Source organism: Micropterus dolomieu, linkage group LG03 (genome assembly GCF_021292245.1).
Source record: "Micropterus dolomieu isolate WLL.071019.BEF.003 ecotype Adirondacks linkage group LG03, ASM2129224v1, whole genome shotgun sequence".
NCBI classification, from domain to species: domain Eukaryota; kingdom Metazoa; phylum Chordata; class Actinopteri; order Centrarchiformes; family Centrarchidae; genus Micropterus; species Micropterus dolomieu.
In genome coordinates, this window is record NC_060152.1 from 5,247,406 (window position 1) to 5,271,871 (window position 24,466).

At 39.4% G+C, this 24,466-nt stretch overlaps 2 protein-coding genes across 6 annotated transcripts in view; both read left to right on the forward strand.

Moving 5' to 3' along the window:
- Window positions 1-807: 807 nt before the first annotated feature.
- On the forward strand, window positions 808-3,883 carry sostdc1a (sclerostin domain containing 1a). Its single transcript, XM_046044252.1, has 2 exons — window positions 808-1,042; window positions 2,869-3,883. Exons 1-2 carry the CDS (start codon window positions 838-840, stop codon window positions 3,312-3,314), a joined length of 651 nt encoding a protein of 216 aa, XP_045900208.1. The 5' UTR covers window positions 808-837; the 3' UTR covers window positions 3,315-3,883.
- A 1,103-nt stretch (window positions 3,884-4,986) lies between these two features.
- Window positions 4,987-24,466, forward strand: part of crppa (CDP-L-ribitol pyrophosphorylase A) — a 61,328-nt gene continuing 41,848 nt past the window's right edge. For 4 of the 5 annotated variants that reach the window (XM_046044245.1, XM_046044246.1, XM_046044247.1 and 1 more), the window contains exons 1-7: window positions 4,987-5,366; window positions 7,075-7,354; window positions 10,757-10,906; window positions 15,334-15,438; window positions 16,970-17,015; window positions 18,184-18,281; window positions 24,264-24,341. In XM_046044245.1, the coding sequence (XP_045900201.1) occupies window positions 5,116-5,366; window positions 7,075-7,354; window positions 10,757-10,906; window positions 15,334-15,438; window positions 16,970-17,015; window positions 18,184-18,281; window positions 24,264-24,341 (1,008 nt within the window). In that variant the 5' untranslated portion in view covers window positions 4,987-5,115. Of the gene's footprint in view, window positions 5,367-7,074; window positions 7,355-10,756; window positions 10,907-15,333; window positions 15,439-16,969; window positions 17,016-18,183; window positions 18,282-18,384; window positions 19,179-24,263; window positions 24,342-24,466 lie in introns of those variants that run through there. The other variant, XM_046044250.1, reaches the window with a different exon arrangement.

A 24,466-nucleotide genomic window follows, 5' to 3' on the forward strand; every position in this document is an offset into this window, starting at 1 on the left:
TATTCAGTCCTTCGGTCAAGGAATTATCTTTATGTACTTACATACTTGATTTTATCTGTTTTGACTGTTTCTGCCTCATTTAAAATGTAGAAGTGGCTGCATTTAGACAACCCGATATAGATGAAAATCTATATTGGGTTAAATAATAAAATAAAGTTGAATTGGAATCTAATGAGGATTCAGGACTTTGGAAAATAGGCTTCTTTCTACCAGCCAACTGTTTAATGCTAGTTTATTTTAGTTTTGTTACAGTAACATTACAATAACACATTTAAGCAGAATTAATCTGCAGTGGATGATGATGAAGTGAGCAGGAATTATGAGGTAGCCTCCTGAAAAATTGTATTGATTGCTCAAATCTTCTACTTTTAAGTTACTGTTTTCTATTATTTCTTAATATCAAATATTGAATGGCTGTCTTCATCTTGATGAAGGTTAGTGGACTGTGAATGTCAGGGATGTGTTGTATTTTATAAATACATTACAATGTTGTTAGTGAACCAAACCAAACAAAATCACGTGTCAATGTGCTAATGATTTAGGCATCTAATCCCATCATCATCATCATCATCATCATCATCATCATCATCATCATAGGATGCATCCTCGCCAGGATCACATTTTAAACTCTTCAAAATAAAAGCAGTGGGTGGGGTTATTTTAGGAGCCTGCATTCGTAGCGACCAATCGGAGCCTCGCAAGAGAGATGCACCTGAGTTAGCTGCCAAAGCGAGAGGCGGGCCAGCTCTATAAAACCAGGGGTTCTGACATGTAGTCAATACACCAGAAGTATTCTTCCAGTCGGACTTAGACGCTCCCCATCTCACAGGAGCAACCATGCACCTGAGCGCGTACGAGTCGTGCCATTCCTTGGTCGTACTTTGCATCATGCTGAGGAGTTGCCAAGCCCTCAAGAACGACGCCACGGAGCTTCTGTTCTCGCATGTGAGCGCGCAGGTGCCGGAGGTCCAGAGCAACGTGACCCTGAACCGCGCACGGAACGGCGGCAGAGGAGCGGGCAGCGCGGCGCACGACAGAGGCGGTGAGTGAGGAAGCTTCTTCCTGCGGAGGACAGGAGGATGCTGTCAGGGTTTCTCATAACGCTCCTATGGTACTTGTTCTGGGACTATAATGTGTGTGCGTGGTAGGTCTACTCTAGACTTTGTACGTAAATCTACTTTTTAGGAAAATGTTCTGTTACTACTAGAAGCTTTGTATTTTATATTAGTCTATTTCCTTTTATTTTCTGACGTTAGTTTTATAGTCTATTGCGTGCCATTAAACAGTCATGATATTTGATTACTGTCTTTATAGGATTTGGCTGTGGATCACTGTGGTCCTATACCTTATTTTTTACTAGTTTATGTAGCCCAAGGTGCAGGAGGAACAGATGAGAAAACAGAAGCACTTTTAAACACTATTAAATTTCTTTTTTCTTCTGCATTGAATTGTGCATGCACGTTTAAGAATCAAATTTCCTCTGTCTTTGTTTTTAACATCAACATTTCAAAGAGCCAAATGTGGGACCTTTTAATCATGCACTTAATCCCATCACCATTTATACATGCACATTCTTTAAAGAGATTGTAGATGACTTGTGTCATCAAAAACACTTAAAATATCATCATCAATCCTGCAGTTACAGAACAGCAAATAGATGTGAAGTATTATCACTTTAAGGTCACTATAAACGTATTAATGAGTCTACAAGTTACTATAGACCACAATAATACCCTCACTGAGATCACACTGTGGCTCAGCGGCTGTAGACTCCCAGCAGAGACTGTTTCCCTGCCCGTCAACACTGTGAGTTTAGGCAACACTCAGTGTAACATACACCTGGCTGGCTGTCCTCCAGGCAGGGATGAGATGGGCCGAGTAGTCGACGGGGTGTCAGTGCAGCTTAATGGAGGTGTTCTCCCGTGAACAGGAAGCCTCAGATCATGGTTCTGAGCTCTCCCAGCAGCCGACCGTGAAGGAGAGGGAGGGGGAGAGGGAGGGTGGGGGAGTAAGAGAGAAAGACAGAGCCTCACCCCTGTTCATTCATCAAACACTGTCACAGAGAGGTGCAGAGGGGTGTGGGGAAGGCATTGTCACTGAGGTGTATGGAGTTGTGTGAATGGACATGAGCTTGGGTTACAGTGGTAGAGGGGAGTGCTGGGGGACAGTGTTTGTAGCCCGCAGCAGAAATATACTGCAGTCGGAACTGCTGCTCAGAGGTAATCCTTGAGTTAAATCCCTGTCACACTGATAAAGAGTTTTTCCTTTGCACATGTTGTAATTCCACAACTGTTTGATGGATAGAGGTCAGTATGTTATTGTGCTCCTTCCCTTTCTGTGACTTGCCAGAGGCTACAAAGGGATAATCATAATCAAGATAATGTACAGGATAAAGGGCTGGGCAGTAATCCAATATTATCATGTAATAACCTTTCAATATCGTGATGAAATGAAGATGCTGAGTTACTGTGATGTGTCATTTTGTCATCTCAATTGGTGCTGAAAAGGACACTTTAATTCAAATCTCAGAATACTAAATCTTAATTTTAGCTGCAACAGCAAGTCGATTAATCGATTAGTGTATCTGCAAAAAATGAATCGGCATCTATTTTAATAATCTGATAGTTGATTTAGTCATTTTTAAAAGCAAAAATACCAAACATTCTCTTAGTTCAGCTTTTCAGATGTGGGGATTTGCTGCTTTCCTTTTTCATATATGATAGTTAACTGAATATTTATGAATACAAGACATTTAAGGACGTCACCTTGGGACTGATAATGAAAAGAAGTAGTTTGTGCCTTATCTAACATGATTTACTACACTGCCAGATTCTTCTTTCTTACAATTGTCATTGTGTCTTTCCACAGAACGAAGTCAAATCGGGTGCAGAGAGCTGAGGTCCACTAAGTATATCTCAGATGGCCACTGCACCAGCATCAACCCTATCAAGGAGCTGGTGTGCACTGGCGAGTGTCTCCCAGCTCAGATGCTTCAGAACTGGATTGGCGGAGCGTATAGCAGGAAGTTTTGGGGTCGCCGGAGCAGCAACCAGGACTGGCGATGTGTCAACGACAAGACCCGCACCCAGCGCATCCAGCTGCAGTGCCTAGATGGCAGCACGAGAACATACAAAATCACCGTGGTCACCTCCTGCAAGTGCAAGAGGTACTCGAGGCAGCACAACGAATCGGGCAACAAGTTCGAGGTGCCGTCTCTGTCACCACCGCAGCTCCTGCACAAGCACAAGTCCAAGAGCAAGAGGAGGCTGGGGAAGAACCGGCTGAGTGAGAACTGGCACGAGACTGAACCCTGAGAGCATGCAGACTCTGAATCCACACAAAACTACAGGAGTTTTGTCTCTGTGACATTGAGACACAATGCCCAGCGATTGCAGTCGTGGACTATCTCTCAATGTGACTGGGACCTGATTTAGGTGAAGCTGGTTCCTCACTATAATGGAGAACTCCAAAGGGCATGCTATGGACTTTTCTTGACATTTTAATCCATGTGGTTAAAGATAATGTGAACAGAACTGAGATGTACAGTCTGCAGAGTTTTCTGAAGCACGGGGCCAACCCACATTGTCCCAGATGTAGCCATGTGCATGCATTCCTATATTCATTATATATGCATATGGAGAGCTACAGTCAACTGTTTAGGCAACAACACCAGTAAACAATACCAAACATCTAAACAAAAACCTGTGTATATACTTGTACATATATCTAACTTGCCTTTTGAAGTATGGCCATGTGTATAAAATTTGACTATGCAAGATTTATGATGTATGATGTAATATATTTTCTGTGGCAACATATAATATGATAGGTTTTGCTTAAGTGACATCAGCATGTGGGTGAAAACTTACAAAACTTTGTCATCAACCAGTCTTGTAATAACTTTATATGAAATAAATATCACTTTTTATCACATGTATTGTCTGTGGAGACTTCATCATGTTTGACGCTACACTTTACCATGACGCTACACTTTACCATGACGCTACACTTTACCATGATCTACAGGAAAGAAAAAACTTAAATATCCCAATATTGAAGTTGGAATGTTAGCTAAGACTTGGCGATTGATGAAATTTACCTAGAATAAATAGTATTGTGAAGCTAAATTGATGTAATGTGGAAGAAAATGTCTCACTTTTTACAAAATTACCACAATCTCCATTGCTATAAAAGACATTAGGTTGAAAACAAACTAAAACAAACTCAATTTTATTAAAATAGATGAAAACACAAGTTGAAATGTGTTTTCTCTGCTTACTGTAAATTGAATGATTTAATAAATCAATCCAATTACTGCTGACATTTTCTACCACGTTGTTCAGTACAAGTTTTATGTTTTAATGGATTTTTGGCAGGCAGAACGCCATAGAAATATTACATTATCCATCTTATAGGAACTGGTACTTTTCTTAGGCGTAAATATTGCCATTTTTAGAGTTTTCCTATTTCCCCCAACTACATTTCATTTTCAAACATAACACATGCTATTCTTACAAAAAAAACTTAACCCAGGGTGTACTGTTTTTTTGTCAGACTGCTGTTTTCAAGCATTTCCGAGGTCAGAAATTAATTTTCACATTCACTTCTACTTTTTACTCCATTATTTATCTGACAACTGTAGTTTCTATTACTTTGCACGTAAAGATTTATTTTAAAGAACAGAAGAAATGAAAAACTATCAGGCACCACTTGTGCCACATTTAAATTACAATAATATTGCTATTGATACTTAGACTACCTGTGAAATCGACACTTGGGGACTATTAAGTTAGTTGTTATGGATCATTTTGATTGTGGTGTTATTTTAAGTAAAGTGTAAAACGTTTTTCGCCACTACATAACTAAGATATTTAATATCAGTGTAGTTAAGGTTACAGACTAATGAGTAAGCTAATTTGTGGTTAGGTTAAAAAAAACAACTAGGGATTTTATTTTGAAATCATTCGCAGGAAGTTCGCCGTTTAACTGTTCTACCTCAACAGCGCTGTTTTCCCAAATCTCCGTCGACAGTGCTTCTTCTTCCCACCCCGCCCATTTCGCTGGGAATGGACAGTTTTTGGGAATGACCTGCCGTGACCCCTCAACCGCGAACTGATGGAGGTTAACCGCATTAACACGCAGAGTGATAACTGTGACCCGGGCAGGCCCACTCATCCAGGGATTTTCCCAACCCACGAGGCCGGGAAGAGCGACCACCAGACGGCGGAGCGCAGCGTGGACTTCCCGGTGTCTGTAGTTCTTCCTGCCGGTGGCACCGGTGAGAGAACCGGACTCCAGACACCTAAACAGTTCTGCTCGTTTCTGGGTCGGCCGCTTATAAGCTACACAATCCAGGCTTTCGAGAGGTAGGAAGAGATTTAAATAGGAAAGGAGACGTAATTTGTGAGCATATCCAGGTAACTTTACAGGTAGAGTGACAGCAGGAGATTGAAACAAGCCTCACTCAATCTGGACTTCCTCTAACGGTCCTCGTCTGTCCCCGCAGGCTGCTCACACATTTAAACATTTTATTTTGATTGCAGATTACACAGGTGTTACTAACCCCATAACTCACATGAGTGATTTCATTTTAGGAATATTTCCACCTTTACTGCACTACTTTATTAGAAAGAAATATTGTAGCTGTTCCAGAGATTTATTCAAGTACTGTATTCAAGTAAAATTTAAAGATACCTGTTCTTTATACTTTATGCTTGTACTTTTTACACCACTACATTTATCTAATATCATTAGTTACTAGTTACTTACAGAGTCAGATTAATAATACAAAATATAATCAACACATAAATGATTATATGAAATTATAAATTTAGATAAAACTTTATGGATACCCAGGTTTAATAAAGTATATTAAGTAATTCAAATGAGCCCCATAATTAACAGCTTCAACATTGCATCAACAATCCAATATAATATACATTATTCTGAAATGGGCCATTCTGCATAATGAGCACTTTTACTTTTGGTACTTTTTGTACTTTTAAGGAACTAAGTCAAAATCTGAATGGAAGACTTTTACTTGTAACACAGTAATTCTACACTGTGGTATTGCTACTTTCCTGCTTTAAGTACAGGAAACTACTTTGACCTGTACTGTGCATATGAACCTGCGAAGGTGTGGAAAATGCTAAGCGGTCATTTACATCATCGTCTTGGAGTATGTATTTTCATATCGCCCATCTGCAGATGAATGCAGAAATCTCAAGCATAAATATCTTAAATGTTGAGCAAAAACTATCTTCATGTCAAGATGTGACTGGAGGTAAATGAGAAAATAGTTTTTTGTAATGTTGGTGAACGGAACCTTTTATACTTGCTTATACCTGTTTACTAGTAGGTGCACCACTAATGCACCTTGTAGCTCTGGTTCTGTGAGGTTCTATGAAAAGCAAGCTTACTTACTTACTTTTTCCTAAATTTTGAATGCAGTATATCACATTTAGGTATTGGCAAAGGATTTGAGCATTTCTACCACCAATGGAGGACAGACTGTAATTTTATTCAGATTTTAGGCTCCGTAACTGTGAAGAGAAGGTGGATGTTTACACTGAGTTGGGATCACTGCCTGACCTTCATTACAACGATGCAATAACAACCGGTGTTTATAATCAGATGTGTCTCCTCTTTGTTGTCAGTGTTTACGTGTTGTCAGGAAATGAATGCAGCAACATCCTGGGACTAGACAGCAGAGGGAGATACTGCCTGTGTGGCCCCCATGATTATGGAGAGGGGGGTCATAGGTCATCAGTGTCAGTGAACAGTCAGATCAATAATCCAAGCCTTGTCTACTCATAATTAGGGGAATGTGATCTTGTAATTTATTTCAATACAAACTATTTGAAATAGTCACCATGGGCTCTGGGAACTTAAAACAAGGATTTGTCGACTTTGTTCAGATCTTCTAGCAAAAAATAATCAATAGATTAGTTGCAATCCTGATTCCTAAATGTAAGAAGCTCTGGGTCAGTGTTATGCTCTTCCTATCTTCTCTGTTTTTTTTGACTTCTCACCTGACAAAACAGAGGTTGCTGAGCGACTGGTGTATTCTTGCAGGGTGTCATGGATCCAGAGCATTGTAGTCGTTGTTGCCAAAGAAAACATAGACCTGATGACGGACATCATCCAGCGCTTCCAGCACAGGAAGGTTCGAGTGGTGCCAGGCGGCTCGACTCGTCACAGGTCGATATGTAACGGAGTCCTGGCTCTGGGCGAGGGGAAGGAGGAGAGGCCGGTGGCGGACAGACCAAAGGTGGTCATCATCCACGATGCAGTGCGGCCTTTCGTGGAGGAGGACTTTCTCTACAAGATAGCCATGGCTGCCAAAGATCAGGGGGTCAGTAAGATAAAGCTGTTTTAACTAAAACACTATGGTATTTGGAGGGATAGGAACTTGGTGAAATCCTTCCAACATGTTATATCTGCTGCTTTTTTTCATCTGCAGCAAATGTGTTTTTTAAATTAGCTTATTTGAACTGTGGTAATTAATCATATCATTAGAATATTTGCTAAATTAATTGGCTTAAATTTTAAATTAAACTACTCTGATATCTTTCAATCAAAAACGGCAAATATTCTCTAGTCCTCAGTTGCGAGGATTTGCTGCACTGTTGTCTGATATTTATTTATTTTTTTACCAGGAAGTCCCACTGAGATCAAAAATCTCTTTTACAAGAGAGACCTGGCCGATGTAGCAGCCCTACAGAAATACAACATAGAACAGAATAGGTCCCAAAATGGAACCCTGGGGGACCCCTTTCTCAAGAAAATCAAATTTGTGGCCCTCTGCATGCACACGCTAAGTCCGATCTACAAAATAATTTTTAAACCATTTAACAGAAACCAACATTCCTAAGTTTGTTCAGCAGCAATTCATGGTCCACTGAATCAAACACCTTGGATAGATCCACAAATAAGGCAGTGCAGTGCTGTTTTGTGTCTATGGCACCAATAAGAGTATTTATCCCCACCATAGCAGCAGTAATGGTGCTGCTATAGGCTGCAAATAACAATTTGTTTTTCTATTGATCTGGTCTATAAAACATACAAGAAAAGGTGAAAAATGTCTGTCCTAGTTTTACTGAGTCCAAGGTGACATACTCAAATGTCTAATTTGTCTGGCCGACAGTTTTAAACCCCAAAATATATATTAAACAAGTAAAAGCAGAAAATCACATTGAATGAGCTAGAACTGTCAGATGTTTGGCATTTTTGCTTTAAAAGGGACTCAGAAGGTTAATTGACTTTCAAAATAGTTGACAATTCTGTCTATCAACTGATCCATTAATCAACAAATCATCGCAGTTCTAGTCTTATATAATATTAAACTGAATTTAAATTTGTGTTTTGACTGCCCTCAAACAAAACAAGGCATTTGAAGACATCGCCGTGGACTCCAGGAAACTGGGATGGATATATTTCACTATTTTTGGGTCTTTTATTGACCAAAAAATTTATTAAGATATACAATTGGCAGATTAATAGCTAATGAAAATAATGATTATTTGCAGTCGCAGACAAAAAAAAATGTCAGTAAATCCTGGGAAATGGACATTTGTGACTGTTTTTGGACTGGAGTTTTGAAAGTTTCAGTACTAAAACACATGCTCATTAGAAGCCCAGATTTCCCACTTGTCAAGTTGTGACTGTGATGTTAAACTGTGTCCAACCTGGAAACCTTGCAGATATCTGGAGGATATAAAAATAATTATTTTGCAACAAAGTACAACCGACAGGAATCAGTGGAAAATGGCCTTTTGCTCACTGCAAATGATCATTCTGCCAAGAGGAAAACAGTTCAAAGTCAGAAAATGTTGCAACTTGGAAATTAAAAGAATTTAAATTATCTGTAAAGCTCCAAATTGTAAATATGACTTGAAGCTCAATGGATTGTCAGTTTTTCCAGTAGCACGTAGAGGCAGGATGTGTCTATTTCCAAAAGAACAAAGAGAATCGTAATCCCTCTACAAATAGAGGAAACAACCCCAAAATGCCAGTTGTTCCTCATGCTTGGAAAGCGTAGTACAGCTAATTAGACCTAGACTGTAGCTCATACTTCATTTCTTCATGTGATTTTTAGCTGAAAACCAGAAAGTTCCATTATAGCTGTACACAAATCCATCATGGTTAGCGGCAATTTACAGCGGCTGGAATCAAACCTTTTACCTGGTGGGATGACAGGTTACCAAAACCAAAATGTGGTTTATTATTCACCGTGCAGTGTGAACATAAATAAACCAAGATACAACAAAGTCAAGTTTTCCAGTGGGATTCAGACCAAAGAATACTAACACTTCTTGTGATCACACCTTAAACTTGCCCCTTTCCATCTTATGATAAACTGTTTGTCAGATTGACCGGTCCATCGCTCCTGGTGGTAGCGTTTATTTCCCCAGTGATAGATGGAAAACATAGGGACAAAATCACGGCTGCTGTGACGAACACCCTTGCAGATTAGTCTCATAATGATTCATGGCAGAGACTCAGCAGCTGAGAGAAGACTTTGTTGAATGCAGGTCACACAGGTTATGAAAAAAGCAAGCGCTCCCTGACACAAGGCCGACGTTTATGGTGTGTGCTTTGCGATGAACTGAGCGTGTGTGCTTTGCGATGAACTTTCGCAGCAGGCGGTCTGGTCTTCATTATCTTGCCAGTGTCCACGCTCGTGGCAGAAAGCCTGTCTCCGCTGAAAAGCAGCAGATTAATTTTCATTTTAACAGCATGTGTAACACGCAGAACACATGTTTGCTTTCCTTTCATTTGCGAGACATTTTTCTCGCACACGCTCTACTCCTGGAAACTGCCTTCAATCATGCTAAAGTGAGATGAAAATATTCTCTCAGAAATGTTGATTATTTAAAAGGGAGGAAGTGCAAGCAGTGCGTGCTCCAGCTGTGCTGAAGATGGATGTATTGTAACTGTGTAATATGGCTGCTGACTCAAAGTATTATGAAGGAAATATTCTCTCTTTGAAATGTGCACTTGTGGCTGATCAGCTATACCAATTTATTTTTTATTTTTTCACTCAAACTTATTTCCAGATTGAAACAGCATGATTATGTTGCACGATAAGTTCTAAATCATGATTTTTAGTCTTGATTATATGAAAGCCGAAATACGCTGCAGATTTTAGAGCTCATACCAGCATTTGATCATTTTCATCTACAGTGGGCATGCAAGTGAAAAGTAGTGTAGGCATGTTCCTTACTACATGTAGTCAGTTAATTGGCAAGTACAGATATTTGCTGTGTCAACAAACAGCAACTCTAAATGTGACAGACTGATTTCAGAGCTTACCAGGAACTCCAGTTCTCAGATTTTCCTCCCAAAGTTTTCCTTCCTGTTCATATCTCGGTATTGAACATTTGTCTAGGTAAACAGTTTATGATCACCGCAAACTTTTGGTCAAATTGATTCATTTTCAAATTGATTTGATGCACCTTCACCACATTTTATGCTGGCTGTGTCCGCTAATTTTCTACTTTCATAGTTTAACTGAGGACATCAAACTGTATCTATTTATAATCAAACTGTGAGCTGACTATCATTTCACCCCCAAGCACCGAAATATCAGTATTTTTTTAAAGAATGCTAAAATCTTGGTACATGATTTCACAAGATTATTTCATGGTTTGCTTCTTTTTGAGAGAAGCCTTGTGACAAATTTTACCCTTTACGGAAACTGTTAATACTGCATTCAGAACAAATACTAAAAACTAAAACTGTTTTTTTCATCCAGGCAGCAGGAGCCATCCGACCTCTTGTTTCCACAGTGATAGCCACCACATCAGAGGGCTACCTGGATCATTCTCTGGAGCGAGCCAAGTACAGAGCCAGCGAGATGCCTCAGGGATTCACATACGATGTCATATATCAAGCCTATCAGAGGGTAGAGTGTGTTCTTTAATTTACCTTTAACACACAAGTGGACGGTCCTATGTTGTTAATGTGTGTACGAGGGTGATAATGACCCTGGAGGGTGTTATGGATTTAAAACAACGATCAGTCCATTCATGATGAAAAGAAACACAAGGACGGCATCATCTGTGAACGTCTTTGGTGGGATATTTATCGTGTGGAAAATGTATGGCTGCAGTCCCAGCAAGTGATGTTTTTTGAATTCTGTTAATCAGTGAGCAAAGAAGCGTAAAACCTGCAACGTTACGCTCACTGTGACTGTAGCCAGAAGGAGACTAAGAGGTCATTGGCTGCGGGGGAGGGCTACGTTTCTGTATTTGAAAAGTAACACAAAGTTTTAAAAGTTTCACTACACCTTCACCCTCCTGTGGCAGTCATCTCTTTGTGACAGCCTGTAAATTAGAGTAGTCCAGTCTTTGTCCTGTTTCCTCAAATGTGAGCGATGTGCACAGTGAAGCACATTGTAAAAAGCAATCTGCTTGTGGGTTTTAAAAAATCCTGGCTGCTTTCATGTAGGCATGATCTCTGTCTCTCTCTCTCATCCCACTCGTGCTAGTTGAAATTATGGCTGGAAAGTTTAATATCCACAGATATTTAAAATAAGAACATATTAAATAAAAGTGACAGAAACAAGCTAGAGAGAGGGGGAACAAATGATAAAGCAAAGAAACTAAATGATACAAAAATCTATCTATAGGTCTGTCACTAGTTATGAGATCATTCTGTGCAAATGAAGAGGTCAAGCAGCAATCCAGGGTTCGTGCAGAGCACATGCAATCAAAAGTGTGATTTCAGCAGCTACATTTGTGAAAATAACTCATAATATCACAGGATGAACAAATCAAGTCCTTCAGGCATGTGCCGCATACTCCTGGTGTAAAATAATTGCATAAAAAAGTCTCTCAAATCTTATGAAATGACAGGTTGAGATTTATGCTCTAAGAATTACACCACTTAGATGACAATGGACTTTATGATTCTCATACATCATAACAGGCCTTTACACTCCTTCATTGTTCAGCTGATGTGCCAGAACCTGCAGGGTTTCACTCTTAAGAGCTTGTGGCATGGGTGCTATCATTTTCACTTGGCCTCTGCTACGTCTGGGAAAGAAATGACATTTTAATATATTCTGCCACACTGCAGCAGATTAGTCTGTGGAATAAAAGTGAACAAAGGCTGAGTTGGAAAAATGGTGAGAGAAATTACATGCCACATTTAGGTGGAGTCGGGTTAATAGTCTCAGCAGTTGAGTGCGTTTTAATATGTGTACCTGAAAAATGGAAAGAATTTCTCCCCTGATGTAGCCGTAAATGTGTTGATTGAGGCTTATTGCTAGGACTTGGCAGGCTTATCCAAGCCAACTTAATGTGAAACTTGAGTTGCAGAAGTTGACCTTATTTATTTTTAATGTCTTTAAAAAAATAGTTTGCTGTTTCAACCTTGACTCCATTAGATTGTTCTTGATAGCCACGTTTTTGAAGGGCGCAGCAAACATTAGCTAAGAGCTAAAGTATGCCTCCAATTGGAGCCCCATTTGTCTGCAGTTATTTTTAATGCTGGCACATATGGATCTTCAGATTGCTTTGAGAGCCCTGTTGGCTTTGGCGTTGGCCTTTTCAGAAAATGAGCTCACATTTATGCTGCAGTGTCAAGGCCAGTCAAGTTGCGAAAATTAAGACAAATTTGGGAGGTCGCTGGAGAAAGAGAAGGTTGGGGTTGATTTAGAGGGTGTCCCCCTATCTCCTCCTGTTGTTCTCCTCTTCAGCCTTTCAAAAGATAGGGAAAGTGTCAGGTTAGGACTGTAGGACATACTCATGAAAAATCTGTGTGAGCTGCACATTGGTAGCTTGACATCCATTGAGAGGAGAAGAACTTAGGGCAGAAAAGACAAAGGGGGAGACACTTTATCCAGTCCCCTGTGAAAGCTTTTGTACTGGGAGAAAATGCTAAAGGTAAAATTACCTCAAGACAGAGAGCGTATTTCTGCTGTAATTTCTCTCTTCAGTTCCAGGGTCCCTGGAATAAAAGACCCCTCTCTTTTATAGCTTGATAAAATATTACCCAGGTATAATCTCAGGTAGCATAGATTAGTCTTTGTAGTCCTCCTCATCGCCTCAATCCAAACTTTAATGTGATCTACGCGAACTGAGCTTCTCGGGCTGTGATCAAAGACCAAAACTATGTTCACTGGTACTATAAAGTATAACTAATCGTAATTAAAATTATTTACTGATGTTGATTTTTCCTTCCCAAATCGACATTCAGCTGATTATGACCGACCTGCCCCTCTTCCCTTCCCCTCATTTGCAGCCAGAGTCACGCATGTTATTGTGTAACAGGTAATCTATCTTTTGTCGATTAAAAGCATCAAATTTGCATGTGTAGCATTTCCATGTAATGAATTTTACTAGGACCACATGTTTTTACCTACTAATGAGCCTTGGAACAAAACGAGGGAAAATAAAGTACTGGAACAAACAATGTCGGTGGAAAAGAGGCAGTAAAGGACAAAACCATTTTATTAGTTACTGCTTAAACATTTAAAATAAAATTATGTGTAAATAACTTTATACTGTATACTGATTTTTTCCATCATCCAACACATACATTTCTGCTGTTGTTTAAGCATTTAGATTTAGAGGTGGACTCCAGAGGAAGCAGGGAACCACTACAGGATCCTGAAATAGATCATGTAGCTCCACCCAGATGAACAATTTTTAAATGAAGTAAACATGGAGCAACTGTACTCGCCATCACCACCTAAGATAATGTTTTGTCATTTATCGCATGACAACCATTTGTGTACATAATTATAGAAAGCCCATCACGTCTTGCAGAAAAATGTGGGAAAAGGCCTGATAAAACCAAAGTTCTTAGAGATAAGAGATATGAGTGTTACAGGGCCAACAGCCAAAACCAATCAGCCAAAGAAAACAGTATCCTCTGAAGTGTTTTCTGAAAAATGTGGTGATGGCAGCATCATGTTATGAACCTTTTTCTCTTCTGTTCTTCCAGCTCTGTTCACGTTACAGACAGTTTATAAAAGGCTTCAGATATTTAGGTGAAATACAGGTATGTGCAGAAAGTTTCATATCTCAAGGATGACAAGGTGTTACTCAGAACCAAAAGAACTTAGTAATGCCTGGACAAAAGGAAGAGCGGGAAATCTGAGAGTACATAGCAGGTCAAATTGCAATTTGACTTAGCCGGAACTCTTCTGAAAATAACAATGTGAGGCAATTCTTAACTGCAGGTGCACTAACTAGATCTTTCTAAGCATACTTCAAGTCTGATTTTTGGCCCCTTGGAGATGGGCCTAAGCCAATGTTGGTTGTTGGTTGGTCCACTGAAGGCTTTGGCACAGAGCAAGATATCTCACCAACCATTGGCCAAACTGCCATGAAATTCGGTTTGGAAAGTCATGATCCACAGAGGATGATTCCTTATGAATTTTGTGACCTCCTGAATTGTAATCATGGCCATTTTCCCTTGGAAATGACTATCTTGATTACAATAAAAATGTTTTGTGAAGGTTGTTGGTCCTACAAGGTTTGTTGGTCATTTAGAGACCCCTCTGGCTTTTACTCCAATGCGTAAGTCCAAAATTTACCACATTTACACAACACATATCAAACCTCAAATTGCAGACTGATGTGAGTTTTACTGAGCATATTCATGGTCTCCAGAGAATGAACCCTTTCCATTGTGGAGATTTTCCCTTGCAGCTCCTTCAGACCAAAATCTTATTGGCAGATAACCATGAGCTGTTAGCATCCCATTGAAGTTGCCAAGTAAAGGAAATATCTATTTTAAGTTGCACAGTCTGTATGACTGCAGAGTGTACAGAACTCAGCTTCTAGGCTTTTAACCAAAACCAAGTTTTAGCCTCTTTGTAGGATTGATCTGATTAATTGTAAGGCTTAATGAACTGGCTGCAGATTATATTTAGGACCTTAATATATCTTATGAACCTTTGCTTAGTTAGAAATCTTCTGGTAGGGGTCTTCTGTCTCTTTGTTAGTCCAGGCTGAAAAAGGGGACAGATCTTTCCTGTCAGATCCACGAGGCTCTGGAATAACCTGCTCAAGGATATTAGTCTGTCTGAGTCAGTGTCTTTTGTTTGTTTTTTTAAAGTTCTAAAAACACTTTTTCTTGGTTTTTATTTACTTGGTTTTCATTTCATCTTTCTCTCTGTGTCTCTGTGAAGCACTTTGTTGTTTTGATAAGTGTTTTATTATTATGTGATGGACTGTCCAACCTAATGAAATTTCCAAGTATGTATACAATTTTTTTAGAGTTGGTTGCAGCGACTGGTGTAAATAACAGTGTAAATGGAAATATTTTGTTGTCAACAATTGTCCACAGCGGCTCCTCTCTGTTGTGTCCCCTCTGCAGTGCAGTGAGTCAGACTTTGAGTTTGGCACCGAGTGTCTCCATCTGGCTCTGCAGTACTGTGGCACCAATGCCAAGCTCATCCAGGGTCCGCCAACACTGTGGAAGGTGAGCTCGCCAGGGGCCTGGTTTGGTTTTTTGGGGATTGTGGATTCAGTAACATTTTGGCTAGCACAGATGTACGCTCGCTGCTGATTTATGAAATGGGCACAAACAAATCTCATGAATTGAAAGTGAGGGGTGCTGGAAAAAGAGGAAGCACTAATATATTGAATGTGACATCCAGGATTAGCATGTTGAAATTAGTTTAAATGTAAATGTTCTGTACTTAACCCTCTATGAGATCATGTAACTTATTGCCTTTAACAGGTAGTTCACCCAAATTACAAAAAGACATATTTTTCTAGTTCATGGAGACAGTTTTTGTTTTATGGGCTGAGGTTGTGAGATTTCTGTCTCCACACCAATATAATGGACATGGACAGAATTTTGTTTGTGGTGCCTGTGAAGTACAAATCTCCTTTATGCACTCCTGTATGAGCCACGGCTGTATTTCAGACACAAGTGACACAAACATGCTACGAGCATCATCAGCACTGCAAACTTATCTGAAATAGTTTCTGGGCCATGAGAAAGTACTTTCCACAGACCATAGTTATTTGGCATCAGTAACAATATAAGAGGAACATATTAGAGAAATTCTGTAATAAAAATGTACTGTACTTTTGTGTAGCAGATTGCTTTTTTTATTATTTCCTTTTTATTTTTTTACTATAAATGTATTCCATGGCAAATAAGTCTGGCATTGGGCCAAATTTTTTTCAAGACGTCACATGACAGGCCAGAACATAGTCAAATTATTTAAAATTCTTGAATACTCATGCACGTTTAGCTCCGTCAGTAGTGTGAGGGACCCCCGTTGGGAGGGTTGTATGATCGAGCCCAACATACTGTGGATATTTTCTTCTCCCTTGTTAAACAAATTGATTATATGGACACTTCAGCACATTTTCATAATAATGCAGTGTGTGTGCGTGTCCCTGAGTTTGATCCACATTGATAAACCTATGGACACTTATTTCCATTTCCTTGAGGAATTCAGGGGAATGTCATCACACATTTACTGACGGCTTTTTCAGAGGTATGTCAAGCAAGCCAGAGACTCTTTGGAATGTCCTTCAGAACCTTTCAAAGTAAAAGCTCTCAATAAACTCGACATAAAGTCTTGCTACAAAAACGTTCCTGGGCTTTTATTTTGGAGGCACAATTACTGAGGAGAAAGTGAGTATGTGAGTAACTGTAGCCGTCATTTCAGCACCAGCCGCTATCAATTTATTTATTTTTTATTTTTCTGCTATCAAAGCAATCTGGCCAGATATTATTGCTGGCGGGCGAATTCTGGCCTGTGGGCCGCCTATTGCCGACCACTGGTCTAGAGTGACTGGTTTCTGGTAACTCAACTTTGCTCAAATGAAATTCCATCCACCTTCAGTGTATTTTTCATGGACCGATTTCCCAAAATCTTGGCATATTAAACTAAAACTATCTGCATGGCCAGAAACATATATATATAAAAATGTTGTTTTGGCTAATTTGGTTGAACTGATCCTTTAATTCCAAGATTTTTTTTGTCCATCAGGTAACCTACAAACGGGATTTAGCTGCTGCAGAGTCCATTATTAAAGGTGAGTTACTTTCTTTATACACTACACACATTAAGTCTCCATGTAGACATGTATACACGGAAGTGTGAAGGCAGGAGGTCTTCTCAGACAGGTTAAATGAATTAGTGGTGTAAGAGTTTTTGTGTCTTTTTTGTGTGGTAGTTCAGAGTTAGAGTTGAACCTCCCCTCACTGTACTGTAGAGAAATTCTTTGTAGCATTGTTCAGCTTAGTTGGAACAGGACTTCTCTAAGCAGTCTGTGAATACTACAGAGAGCATGTCAGGACAAGGGAGACTATCACCATCAGAGAAATGGAAATAAACACAGCCCTATATTTCAACCTGCCGACACCTGGACCAACAATTACCTGTTTGATGATGACATAAGGTGCACAGTGATTATTCCCAGAGCCTCTGATGTGAATGAATTCATTGTGTGTTTTTTAGAGAAGACGTGGAAGAAAGTTGTCACATCTGTCATTATGAGAAACTGCTGACTATTTCAGTTGGTGTGTTTGTGTTTCTGTGTGCGCACACGTACTTGCAGGCCTACACATAGCCTTGTGTATCCTGGTTGGAAGTGTGTGTTTGTGTGAACACTTACGAAGTGATTTCTCAATATATGACTTTAAGTGAGGCAGCCATATTTGCAGCAGTGGCTGTTATGAGTTGATGTTTCACCTAGTACAAGTTGGCCAAACCATCAAGTTTGGTTCTGTTTTTGACTATGAACTTAGCATACTATAGTGAAGTAGGAGATAAGTAAATGCAGGTCCCATTCATTTGTCCTATAGACAATGTGACGCAACAGTTGGAGCACGTCTACAGCTTGCTTCGGCATTGATCTCTCCCAGTTAAATCATCAGTACAAAACAACTGTGTTAGAAAATATCTGGTTCCTTCATAAAAATGTCAAATGTACAAGCCTGTATAAACTTTGAAACAGATGTTACTTACGACTCCAAAGGTGCATTTCAGCATCAAACATCCATCTATCAAGTTAAAAATTTGGATAAAAGGTATTGAGAAAAATAACAATGGACCTCTACTGATGGCACCTGACTAACTGTTAAAATATTTGTAATGTTTTGTAAAGTTTTGGCAGTTTGTGTTCATGCAAATGAATGCACTCACTGTTGAGAAGGCAATTATCACAGGTGTTTTTAACCAGTCACGTCTTTTTCTGTCAGAGACTCTTTCGCAGTCGGCCTGTGTTATCACAGGTGGATCTGCACAAGCAGTTTCACTGGCTGATGCCCTCCAGAAGGCTGTTGGAGGTCTGGACATGGTAAGTGTGTGACAGTCACAGCTAAAATGGTGGTTATGTTGATGACAGCATAACTGTAGATCCCCATGAGTTTACCATTTTTATTTTCCTCCCCAACCTCCAGTCCCCCCCCCAAACTCAATGTGCGTTCCACTTGGGTGGCCCGGTGGTGGGACCTGCCATCTGCGGTCAGACCCCTAATGGAGCTTGTCTGGGACATCCACTCTCTACAACTTTCCTCCTCCTCATTTTTTCCCTCCATCCCCGACCTCCACCTCTCACTCCCCAGCGTGCAGGAGAGCAGATGGCAGTCATATTTTCTGTATTGTGGGAGTTTGCTTGATTAATTGAGTGCTTAGTGATGAGTCCTACCCCCTCCTCACACTCTTCGTTTTCATTCTCCTACCACTTCTGCTGAGTCAGATTTGACAAGCTGCCATGCTCCACCATAGTTCATATCCCTGCCTTTCACTGTTAATCTTTTTTGGGCACATCAAATGTCCATGTTGCAAACATCCTCCATTTAATTAGTGTAATTATTTCTAATAGACAATGGAAACCAGTATCCACATGCAAAACAGTGACTGAGTGACGATCTGAGATATTCAGTCAGACAGCACAGACCACATAGAGGTTCCACATGTGAAGTGCTCTCCTTTACCTCAACAACTGTTGGGTTTCCCTTGAGCAAGCCACGTAACCACTGACTCATGCAAACTTTCTTTAAAAAGAAGAAGAACAATGAATGTCACAAATATAAGCTTTGTGACTACAAGTTTTAAGCAAATCTGTGTTTACAACAAGAAAGTGATCACAAGCTACTGGCAAGTTAGGATGGTTGCAGCAAGAACAAACAGCTACAGGGTGTATTGTGCCATTTGGTTTGGGAAGCAATGAATATAACAGCTCTGCAACAAATACTGCCTTTGTGTGGCTTAAAATGTTTTTGGTTGTCATCAGGAGAATCCAATATGTGTAGGCCTTAAAAGAAAACGTGGTTTTGAAAAGTTTGCAGCAGGCTCCTTTTTGTGAAGGACAGCAGCTTTAGTTAGCAGCTTTGATTCACTGCAGGTACAATTGACCGATGGCGACCCAAAGTCACAGCAAATAAATGTGTCACAAAGTCCTTAGAAACCTCTAAAACCACTCCTAGAAATGTGCTAGAATTGACCATCAGCCAATTATTATGCAGTTCTCCTGGAGATGAAGATGGAAAAGCAAAGTAGTCAATCAGTATTGAAATTGATATAAATGCAGTATATTTTTATTTTATTGTTACAGAACCTCTGATGTAATTCTGAAAAACAAACCTACACCCTTGACTGAAAGGGGTTCATGTCGTTGTTCCTGCTACTATGTTCTGGACATTGGGGAACAACATATAATGTAATATAATATAATAATTATGTGAAGCAGCACCAATTTTGGGCCTCCAAAGTAAGGATAGAGTTGAATCAACACTTCTCTAACACAGATTAACATTATAAGCTTCATGTCTCAGGGATTTGTATTGGATCATGTGAGATTGTACAGGTGTTTATGATATTGTGTCTATCCTTTTATGTGCTTATATTTCATGCCCATCACCTATTAATTTCATCCAGAGCAGACACCCAGGCTGACAAATCACCTACACATGGCTTCATATATACGCGTTTCCTGGATCATCATGTGTGTATATATCTATTCCCAGTGTTTAGCTGTTGACAGTGGAAGGGGGTGGCAAAGCACAGTGCATTATCTATTTTCATGTTCCACCGTGATCCAAACCGTCCATCCTCCTTTAAACTTGCTCCAAGTCCTTCATCAGCCGGTTTTAAAGGGCGGATCTTGCTGTCCGGTGCTGGATCGAGCCCCAGAGATGGATTGGGGTTGGTGTCGGTCTCTTTGGATCGGCTGATTGGAGCCATTCCCGTCTGTGCTCAGGTGGCCGGCGGGGCTGTGTTTTTCCGGTGCACGTGTTCGGAACCAGATACATCCTTTTCAGTGAGTTTGGGAGGGAGGAAGAATGAAGAGGGAGATGAAAGGCGAGTGGAAGAAGCGGAAGATGAAGAATTACCTTTGTCCCAGTGCCATTACGTGAATCTAATACAGGGATAAGCAAGGTTGGGTCGCCCAAGCTCAGCTGAAAACTGACATTATAGTGTAGTGTGTGTGTGCGCGCGCATGCAGATGGAGGATTTGGCAGCATGTGTGAGGAAGAATAAGACTCTGCAAAGAATGTGATTAAGGGATTCTCTCAGCAGGATGTTATCTGAGAGATACATTTGATGCAGTTTAAATCCAGGCTTACAGTGAAAAAGGAAAAGTTGTCAGTTGATGTAAAATTTATAGAAAAATGAAGTTAACTCCTGAAAATACCACATTCCAGGAGCAAGCAGTTTTTTCTTTGAGAGCCTTTTAGGTTTATATTTTTGCATCAATGCCCTGTTCAAAGTCACACAGTCACACACATACACACATGAAAGCTGCTCAGTACACCCATTTAAACCACTGAGCAGCTTCACTGGTGCATTTGGAGGTTAAATGCCTTGTTCAAGGGCACCTCAGTGGTAGTAATGTCTCAGTGTTTCTTTCTCAAACAGACAATGTGCCAATATTAAAATCACAATATATAATATTTTCTTTTAATGGAACTAAAAATACTCATTTTTAAACCTATTTCATTGTGAAAACGGAAAACATGTCAAAACAGTTTTAACAAAAGTAGTTCAGCAAAATGTTGTGCAATTTAAGAAAATCAGGTTTCTTCGTAATATAAATTGTCATGATGTCCTTTGTGATGATATGAATCAAATAGTTTTGTAGATCTCAAACAAGTTTTTACAATCTCTGCTCTTTATGTGTTGATGCCGCTTTGTAGCTGAGAACAGTGCTCCTATTAATGGCCACAAATAGTTATTGTGAACAAGATTAACCGGTTAGCTCACCTAGTAGAGCATGCGCACCACCAAGTCTTTACTCCAGTCTTTACTTTGTTGCATGTCATCCCTTCTCTCTCTCCCACATTTTCTGTCTCCGTCTTCATAATTGAAGGCAAAAAGACCCTAAACAAATCTTTTAAAAAAGTTTTTGTGAAAGTTTAAATGGTGTTATAAGCATGAATCTTCTCTACAGCGTTAAATTGTGAGTTCAATAAACCATCTTTAGTTTCAGTTACACTTACAAAATTTCAGTGTCAGATGTATAATTTGTTTATCAATTATTCAGATATTGGTCTTCAATGTATTTGGTTCAAGGGCTAAACCCAGACGTTAGATGTTTTATGGGCAATTATTGCATTAAAAAAAGAGGCCAAATCACCTCCTCTGTATTCTCTCCCTTATCATTAATCCTTTTATCTTGATGTATGATAATATTCTCATATCCAGCCCAGATCAAAGATAGTCCTGAGACTCATGTATCAATATAGTGAAGGTTTTTAATGCTTAACCTCAACCTATATGAGGATCTGTCATTTAGACAGAGAGCAAGGAGTAATCCTGAGCAAACATCACCCCAGAAAAAAGAGCTTTTTTGTCTGTCAGCCACTGATGGTAATAAGTAATGGGTCCCGAGTTGTGCGAGCAATTTACAAAAGTTTAGAGTATAGACTTGTCTTTTAAATGTGGTAAATACTCTGCCATTCTATCGGCAGTAACTGTGGTTGTAGTTGCTGTTAGTTTCCCATCTTGATGCCACCAGACTCAAATATTAAATAAAGTAAATATATCATTTAATCATTTCCACATAAGTTACATATGGCCCATGATTTGTGTCATTTTCTTTCTTTCTCTCTTATTAAAATCTTTTTCTGCTGCTCTTGTCCACCAAAAACTTTATTATAAAGCCAACAATGTGTATCTGATATAAGGACAGCAATGCAGGTCTGTCTTTCAATATGTCCAAACCACTTTTGATGAGATTAAAATATCTCCATGCCATGAAATTTTGTACAGACATTCATGATCCCCAGACAATGAAGCCCACCAACTTTCCCTGACTAAAATTGGATGCATTTCCATGATATTTGGTACACACATTGCGGTCCCCGTTAGGGTCATCCCTCAACTTTTCATCTAGCACTATCATTGGGTCGAAGATTTAATTTGACCAATACTTTGATTTACGACCAGATACCTTTACCAATACCAGAATTAATCACTTCACTTCAGCTTCAACTGCACATTGTGTTTAGTGCGATTAAGCAAATATTAGCATGCTAACATGCTAAACTAACATGGTGAACATGGTAAACATTATACCTACTAAACAGTTCTGACTTTAGCATTTACCTCAAAACATCACTGAGCACAAATACAAGAACATAGAGCTGCTAGTTTGTCTTGTTAAATGCAAATGTTACATGGGCTTAGATCTTAGCCCATGTAACATTTGCTGAACACTAGCCACTGTAAGAACAAATAACAAAAATGAGATGCTGGTAAATCGCAAAGAGGTAGTGTAACAGTAGCACAAGTGGAGAAGAATCATAAAGTCTGCAAACTGAGTCAGTAATGTTAGGTACACAACAACATATATGTAAAGTCAGTTAACATTAGCTAACATACACTACGAGTTATCTCGTCAAACCTCTGACTGTATTGTCAGCAATTGATTCAGCAATTAATACTTTATACTTATTTTTAATTATTGTGAATTTAACTTTTTATTTACTCTTGTAAGAGTTACATAGTCTTCCTTTAAAAGCTACACTAATCTATATTTTTACCTGCCCAGCACCAAACGGCAGACAGATAGCATCTAGCTAGCGAACAAAGTGGATCATTTAGCAGCTAAAGAGCCAGCAATTTCCTTCATTGGAGATCAAACTAGAGCTAAAAAAGAGTGATTATTGGACTTTCATTTGTCAGGAGGCCATAGTTTTTAAAGGGAATTTTTATGTTTAAACAGTGCATTGTATATAATTCGACCCATCCTCACTAAAATAATGTCATTTTGGTCTTCTCCTGAACACGTTTATTGAGCAGGTAGCTGACTGCTCTGCTGAGCTCTGAAACTTTGTTTTCCTTGTGTCCTCAGAGTGGTTTGGTCGTCGAGCCTCTGTGGCTTCTTGGCTCTCCAGACCATGCCTAAATTTAAATAAACATTTCTACTCTGGGATTTCATGCCCAACCTGGTTTAGATCATGTAAATTTTTTTAAACCCTCCTAATCTACATTTCGGACTGAAACAATTTTCCTCCTAAAGCCATGGGCAGTTATCTTTCAAGACCAATTAACCCTCTGACATATGTTTCCCATATCCATTTCACATTTTCATTTACTTTCTGTTGTTTTAATGGGTAAAACAACTTTTCTCAATGCCAAACTCAGACTCTGGATGTTTATATCTGTTTATTTCCTGTGTGTGTGAAATTGTAGTACCAGGCTATAATTAGAGGCACAACAATAAAGATGAATTTAAAACGGACATGGTGGATACGGCGTGCTATCTGGATGCCTCATATCACCCTAAGCCAAAGCTGAAGCTGAATGGAAAGATCAGGACCTCAATGTCCTGGGTCTTTGAGCAAAAAAGCTTTTACGATTTTTGGCTGTACATTGGCCTTTGACTCAATTTGCAGTGTAATGAAATTTAAGTTGGTTTGTGTCTGATCGTTGTCCCTGGCTTTTGCATATGACAGAATTTTTCTGCCAGTTCAGAAGTTTAAAGGAGCCCAGAAATGGTTTCTTGTTCTAGTAAGCTTCTGATTACAGTTGATGGATACTCAGTTGCGTACTTCCTGAATGTATGTAGTTTAATGTGTAGATTTTTTTTACCCCTTTTCTCTAATCATAAAATCATGGCAGGTAAACAGGTGGGTGTACTCTCACACTAAATGATTGAAGAAGTGGCTGAAACAAAAACCAGAAGTCTCTTGACCTCTTGAGCACTAAAGTCAATCAGTCACTCGACATCATATGCAATAGGACCCTGGTGCTGCAGTGCTAAGTGTTATCACTCAGGATCTTGTAACAAGCAGAACTGAATATTTAACATCAGTGTATCTCTGTCTTACAGGAGCTGGATGTCATCCCAGATCTGATGGGAGAAAACTCAAGGTATCTGCTAGAGGAGTGGAACTTCATCCAGATTTCTGTAAGTTCCCATTTTAAGCACAACTTTTCTAAGAAATGAAAACATGTCTGTGTAAATATTCATGATCTGTTCTGGCCAAAGTGAGTGTATGGATTTTCTAAAAGCTTCTAGCATACTTCTTATCC